Below are 8,138 nucleotides of genomic sequence, written 5' to 3'. Positions count from 1 at the left end.
CGTGGTTATGGCTGAAATTTTACCGCGATTTCGCTGGAAGCGGGTGCAATTATTCAGATTAGCACCCGCTTCCGGCGAAATCCTGCGGTTGTCCTTATGACAAATTTTTATACATATATAGTAATTTTTCGATTCGCCCCGCTCAGCGAATTAATTAAGATTTTGATTAAATTTCTGCGATAAAAATCGGAATCTTAAATTAGGAAACCAAACCAGACTTTTATACAGGGTATCTTATTAATACAAACTAAAACTAAACGAAACAAAAAGACCGCGATAATTTGGATCTGGACGGTGACGCTGCACCTCCGATCCAAACAAATGATCCAAATAAAACTACGACGAGACCAATAATCGAAAATATGGTCTCCATCACACTCAAAAATACAGGTACCATACCCAAATGACAACTAGGTCAAGAGAGCATTGAAGAATTTTCGCGCAAAAAATACGGAACCACCCCAACATAAGTAATAGGACAAATAGAGACAGGTCAACTGAAAACAAACAACCCTCACTCCACGACTTCATTCAAAAAACCTTTAACAAAACCTTTGACCCAACAAGCAAGACCTTTTTCTGGGACAATAAAGATTTATTCACGCTAGGCGCATCTATAAAAGGACCTAACCTAAGACATAGAAGAAACGAAATGGTTCACCTAGAAAACAGAAATAGCTCAGATAACCGTACTCAAATAAATAACGTAACATTCGAACGCGATTCGTTTTTGGAAGAGAACACACAATTTATTTTAGAATCCGAAGAACTTTTATTAAGCGCAGAATTGAACGAATTTATGAACCAACAAAAGGAAAGGTTTTTTAGAGAAAGGGAAGATAGCAACCAACTTCCCATCAACAATACTGATAACCATAGACAAACAAAAATTAATAATTCAAAATTACAAAAATTCGACGACAGTGAACCATTACAGGACATAATTAACTCAAGACAAAACAGAACACATAGACTCTCGACTACATCTAACAGGTCAAACAGACGTTCAAGAATTTACAATAATAATACGGATAACGAGTAGGAATACGATTATCCAATAAATAATAAAACAATTCAAGCAGTTTGTTTTCAATTCAGTATGATCCAAACACCGTTTCAAATTATGAGTAATTGGCCTGTCAAATTTCGAAATAATAAAGATGATAGACCCGCGCATTTCCTAGAAGAATTATAAAGATTTAAAAATACTTATAAAATCAACGATCGCGATGTTTTAGAAAATTTAGACGCGTTACTAGTTGAAGATGCAAAAGATTGACGCGAAACAAATACAAATTCCTGGAGATCTTTATCGGATTTCATCGAAGATTTAAAACAAAAATTGAATTTGGTAATCAAACAAGAAACGAAGACATCCATTCGTATTTAACGGTAATTAGACAACTTTTACTAAACTTTATCCGAGAAAAAAAACGGTGAATGGGAATTACATAGAACCTATGAAAACCTTATAATTGAACATAAAATGTATATTAAAAAAAAAGATCTTGAAAGTTTTGTGGAACTAGAAGGCTTGGGAAAAGAATGGGAAACTCAGCTAGCCAAATCCAAAATAAGAGGACAAGTATGACGGGAACCAAAATAATCAGGGCAAAAAACAATACAAAAACCGATTTACACTCCCACTATTTGGATTTTCATCTCTACCCTTTTTAAATCAATATCAACAATATTTCAGACCTAACTTCAGACCTCGATTCTCACCTGGTTTGCAACCCAGATTTCAATCAAATTTCCAACCTAGATTCCGAAACAATAGACCAAGATGTCCATTCAACTCTTAGAACCAAATGTTACCACTGTTCAACCAAATGATAGTAGCTTCCATTCAAGGTCAAAGTAACCCAATGATCCAATTCCCAACAGAAAAAGCGGAGAATAATTAAGGAAATAATAACGGTAACAATACTAACAAGAACTGACAAGACAAAATAAGTTCAAATAGCGTTGTTTCCAAAGTCAGATATGATTTTTCCAATTAATGGATCTTATTGTATATAAAATTTTAATTACAAAAACGCGGATAAGATATTTTTTACATTTTATTTACTATTTTTAATTTAATCTTGAAATATGAATTTTTTATCACGATGTCGATTGGAGGGCCCCTTTGACGTCAAAGAGCTCGGATTTTCCACTCATCACAGCTCACGTGCCAGTGATTCTCAAATATATTTTTCTGTGCCGATGTTTTGTTTTGGTTATGTGCACATCGAAAACAGAAGTCTCAAACTATGGTTTAAAAAATGTCAAATGAGGGTTCCGTATAAACCAATAGAAAAAATCTACCGAAAATAGATATATTTACGGTATGTATAAAGAATTCATTGAAAAGTACGTAAATGTAGTCATGCGTTTACAGAACAATTCATAAATACGTACAATTTTAAAATTTGTTAATAATTGCACTTAATGTTTTCCTTCGACATACTACTGACTCTTAAAACAAATATGGCAAGAGGATAACTTTTTTTGTCACATAATCCTTGACAAATAAAGCTATCAAATCAAAATATTCAGAATTGACAGCAGACCGCGGCCTAACCTCTTTATCATGAGTTTCACATCGTCACATTGGTAGATAATTATGAGAAACTCTGAGTCACGTGATGCCCACGTGACACCAATTTGAATAAGTGTTTTCCCGCCTTCAATTTTTAATCATTTTTTTCTGGTGAAAGACACAAAAGAAAAAAAATTATAACGCACCTTCAATTTAGATTAAAATTATGTATTAAACAATTATTTTACCTATAATCGCGAAACAATCCTATTCGAATCAAAGACAGGAATATGAACCCGTCTCGCGAAAATTAATGGTCGCGAACGATGAAACGTTTAATAATTGGGCAAGTAGTAATCCCAATTAAAGTCGGTAACACACAAAGCATGTTATGTTCAGATTAGTGCCAAAATTAAACTCCGTCGGCATTTTAGGTACAGATATGCTGGAAGCCCTACGAATGGCCCTAGATTATGACTCAGACACTTGGTGATTACCAGGGAGTCCCCCACCCGCTATCCTATGGAAGCATTTCCATATACACTACCCCTCCCAATAAGGGATAAAACCGGCACCAAACCGAAGATTAAACCGAACGAAAATAAAGACACTATAAATGTAAATAGTAGGAATAGCTTAGTGAGTAAGAATGAAAATACGAATACTAATGAGAAACCGAAACTCGAGGGTAGTATTAACCTTAAAAGTAATAAAGAGCATACAAATAGTTTATTAGGTACAAATGAAAGCGAATACAAAGATAAAAATAAATAAATAATACTAGAAATAGTTTACGAAAAATTCAAGAAAACAACAAAAGTTCGCCAGAAATTTGCGAATATATTGTTGAGCTTAACGAAACCCAACAATCCCAATTAGAAAAACTTCTCGAAAATAAAATTAAAATGTACTCAGGAAAAGAACATGGGGCAACTCATCTACAAAAAACATAAAATTGATGTACAGGACTACCACGTGAGCCCTAAAATCAGTGAAATAATTTAAAAAAAAAAAAGAGATCTACACAATCCGACTCATGACAAAAATATTAGACACTTTGAGATCAGCAAAATTTATTTCCAAAATTGATTTAAAGTTGGCTTATTTACAAAGACCTTTGGAAGAAAATTCAAAACCAATAAAAGCATTCACAGTCCCTGGAAAAGGCATGTACCAATTTAAAAGGATGCCATTTGGTTTAACAAATGCTCCATCCACTTTCCAGAGGTTGATGGATAAAATTATCCGGATGCGAATTCAACTGCTCAGAAATTAAATATTTAGGTTTTAAAGTTAACAATAAAAGGACTCCAAATAGACGATGAAAAAATCCAACCAATAATAGAATTCCCTAAGCCTAAAAATATTAGACAATTACAGCGCATAATAGGGATGAGAAGTTGATATAGAAAATTCATCCCACACTTCGCCGAAATAATAGAATCGATGAACAGATTACTTTAAAAAAATAAACAGTGGGATTGGGGATCAGAACAGGATGAGGCGTTCGAAAGAATTTAAGATCTTTTAACATTAGCGCAAATTTTGATATGTCCAGATTTCACACAACGCTTTCAACTCGAAACTGACGCGAGTAACGCAGGGTTGGGAGCCGTACTTACGCAAACAATCGACGGCGTAAATTACGTAATCGGTTACGCGAGTAGAAGTTTAAACGGCGCAGAATCTCGTTATTCGGCATGTGAAAAAGAATGCCTACCGGTAGTTTAGGCCATACGAAAATTTAGGCCATATTTAGAAGTTTATAGTTTTAAAGTAATCACGGACCACATAGCTTTAAAGTGGCTCCAACACCTAAAAACCTCCATGGGCCGATTAGCCAGATGGGCATAAGAATTAATAGAATATGATTACGAAATATTATTTCGTGAAGGGATCACTATAAAGTGAGAATTTCATAAACATGCCATTTACTATATGTCAAGTATTTCCTATTTGATTTTTTGTTAAAGTTGAATTTATTTGTAGGAAAATTCGACAGTTTGGTTGGAAATTACTCTATGTAAGTTAAAAAATTTCATGTAAAAATTTATGTTTTTTGGAAGATTCGTCCTCTTTGATTGCAGTTAACTATTGTTTAGTTAAATCAGCCCCTGCCTCGACCGTGTATGTGTATCTATTAGTGGTTCTCTTGCGATCCCGAGGGGTTATGCCAGTCAAAATAATCCAAAAGATATCGCCACGATAAGTTGATCTGACTTTTGCATTGAATTGCATTAAGAAAAACCAAAAATAATTGAAAACTTGATGCTGTTTGCAAATAAACAGGAAAAAATATGAAAAAATAAGAGTAACTATTACTAATTACTTAAAAAAAGAAAGTCATGAAAATATATAGTTTAATATGAATAACATTTAATTTTGAGATACATTTTGAAAGCAGTTCGAGCTTTATATTTCTATGATTTATTTCACTGATATTATGGACTTTATTATTTTTGTATAGTTAAAAAAATTATTTATTTTTAAAATTATTAAAGTAGCTAATGAAAAAATTTATAATATTGAAGACCTCAACGACAAAAATATTTAAAACATATATATCATGAGAAAAATTAATAAAAAATATATCACTTATATCCAATATAAATATAATAATAATTAAAATATGTAAGACTACAACTTAAATTGCATAGTAAAGAATGTTTGTACCTTTAAAATCTTAAAAATTTCAAGTTTCAAAGGAAATATTTTTAAAAAGTAATGGTAATTGTAATTAAAATGTTTGAGGGAATAATTTGGTAAAAAGGCAATGACAAGACTGATAAATGAGAAAATGGACTTAATATTATTTAATAAAATGTATAAATTTATTTTAATTGAACCGAACATTATATATACATTCATACAGTTCAATAATTTACTGGTTGTTTGAGGGCATGTGATAATTAAAAAATTATGGATTTTACCAGTTTTAGGTTCCCCGGCTTTTTTTTAGAATAATAAATATTGTGTTAAAAGTTTGGGAAATCATAGCGAACATGCTAACGGACGTCTCTGCATACTTTTTTTGTAGGTTAATTCAAAAAAAATTTAATTTTGCTAAATTTGATTAATTTGCATGGCGCTTAGGATATATTATCGATTTTATTAGTGTTAGATTCCTCAGGCTTTCTCCTAGATTAATAAGATGCAAACAATTTTTATTCAGCAAAAAAAATTTTTTTGGTTATTATCCCTAAAAAAAATAGTTCAGGGATGCCCGTTATGATATTTTATAGCATCTCCGAATTTAGTTTTTAAACATTTTCATTTTAATGGAAAAAAAGCCGGAGGAACTGTACCCGATTGACCACACGAGGAAGTATCACAACAAAGAAATGAATTTTTGACACACTAGATGAATTTTTAACCAAATAGTTCAATAATTTTCAACCAAATAGCTGAATTTCAAACTATATTTTGCTATGAACGCTCCCCACGCAAAAAATCTTCTCCGTCTCGTGATAATCTAGCCTGTGGATCTTGAGAACAATTCAGATTTTGAATAATTATGAATACGAGTAGGCGTTCGTTTGTGGTGAACTCGAAACGATTTCTACCTTCGAATCTTATCTATTGGTGACCGTGATTTCTAAGCATTCACAAAGACAGCTCGCATCTGGCAATGCCTAGTTTTTTGGTAGCCTCGACTACTCATGCTCTGCTCTTCATTCAAATGTTCAATGCGAGAAATGCGAATACAGGATTCTATAGTAATTCGTAACGCTGGGAAAATATAACCAGGCTAGGAGCACGTGAGGCGAGAATTTTGCGCTCCTTACGTATTGCGCTCACGGTCCCTGCAAACGATGCCCTAAAGATATCGAGTCACATGACATAGAGGTACATTCTAAGGAAGTCTTTAGGATTTCCCAGTGCCCACTGGGTTCCTATAACGTGCAAGAAAAACAAGTATTTTGGATTGTACTGCCTGCACATTTTATTGAAAAAGTTTTAATATGTCGTGCTTAGAATTTCGTCATCTTGAATCAAAGGAACATCCCATTATTTTACCATGAAAAAACACATTTTATCGTGGTGTGCTAGATCTAAAATTTGCTGAAAAACGGCCAAATTCGTAATTTTGAAATTGTAAAGTTTTTGTTTTTTTTAACAAAACAATTACATGTTCCTTCGATCACACAAGTTCGCCAAACAAAATTAAAAATGAAAAGAAACTTTCTATAGAATGAAATTCTACAATTGAAATAGGTGTTTTAGGCGTGAATAAGACAAAGTGAAAACCAAATTTATTCGAGTCTAAGTAATAAATCATTATCTTACTTTTTCTTCAGAATCGCTGTCTGTGTTGGAACCCAATTCACTGCCGTTTTCACTACCATTTTCTCCTTCTTTACCACTATTAGTTAATTTCCGAGCTTGCCTGTCCATCAATGATGTCCTAGTACGAGTTTTCTTCCAACTGTAATAATATTTTACCAGACTCGCAATGGATTTGTCAGGAAGCTAGAAGAAAGACATACCATGAATAAATTAAGTGTAAATATTAGAGTAATTAAAATAAATACTGGGTTCCCCTTCGAAGGGTACAATCAAATATTTGTCATTATTATAAAAACTTTGCAATAGTGCAACTTACAAAATTCAAATTTCTAACAGAAGAAGAGATTTATATATTACTGCAGAAATTATTATATCAAGTTGCAAAGGCTTTTTGTGTTAACGTTATCATTTTTATGTTATAACAGAAATAAATATTGCATCTTAAGAGATATCAACTAGCCTGCAAGGTGATGGGTCCCACAGCCGAGCGCAAGGTAAAGAGGAGGGGAATTTGTGCGTGAAACTTTCGCCTAGCTTCGAGAGGCTGCATTGGGGTGAGCGAAAGGGAGATGAATCGTAGATTATTTTTAACCCTCCAACAATGAACACTCTCGAAGCGAGATTTACGGGCATATTCCTTCCTCCCCGCTATGCTTTCTACTCGCCGGTGTAGAGCAAATCCGTGCGAGGGTTTTAAGATGCACAGCAGTGCGCTCTCACTGCAAGTAAAGGAAAAAAAAGAATGTCATGATGATAGACAGAAAGGCGAAGCTTGATTATTAAAACAAAAGAAAGAACGCTTGCACGAATATTTGGACTAATGTCGCAATCAACCCTGTGAAGGTTGCTCTTGATAAAACAGCCAAAAACAATTCTTTAATAGATGCATTTGGAACATGCGCCAGAATTTAACCTCTCTAGGTCACTTATCAAAATTTGCTTTCAGGAAATAAGACATTTCTTCCACCCCGTACCTAAGTACATCAAAGATATTTTGTAATAAACAAGTTTTTTAGACTCCATAATTTGTCATTAAAACCATGTAACGAGTGGACCGGCTGATATCGTCAGTCCGACATTTCAAGTACATAAATTAGTTTTTGAACTTTTTGTCTATAATGTTCGTTCAGTGTTCTACAGCACGGAAGGTATTTCTCCAAATCAGTTAACAGTAAAACTGTCAAACTAATTATTGTCATCAATGGTTACTTATAGGTTTTTAGGATCCAAGATGGCGGCTAATGAACTCTCAATTCGCATTTTTTTATCCATTGACACAAAACAATGGCGATTCTTGCGGATTTTCACAACTGTTCTGTTCCGTAAG

General features: G+C 33.4%; 1 protein-coding gene across 1 annotated transcript in view; it reads right to left on the bottom strand.

Annotated features, from left to right (window-relative positions):
• Positions 1-8,138, bottom strand: part of LOC117174306 (REST corepressor 3) — a 139,104-nt gene that overhangs the window by 49,902 nt on the left and 81,064 nt on the right. Inside the window, exon 5 of the mRNA XM_033363289.1 lies at positions 6,812-6,994. Coding sequence (XP_033219180.1) covers positions 6,812-6,994 — 183 coding nt within the window. The remainder of the gene's footprint in view (positions 1-6,811; positions 6,995-8,138) is intronic.

This window comes from Belonocnema kinseyi, chromosome 6 (assembly GCF_010883055.1).
Source record: "Belonocnema kinseyi isolate 2016_QV_RU_SX_M_011 chromosome 6, B_treatae_v1, whole genome shotgun sequence".
Taxonomy (NCBI): domain Eukaryota; kingdom Metazoa; phylum Arthropoda; class Insecta; order Hymenoptera; family Cynipidae; genus Belonocnema; species Belonocnema kinseyi.
This window is presented reverse-complemented; position numbering and strand designations above follow the sequence as displayed.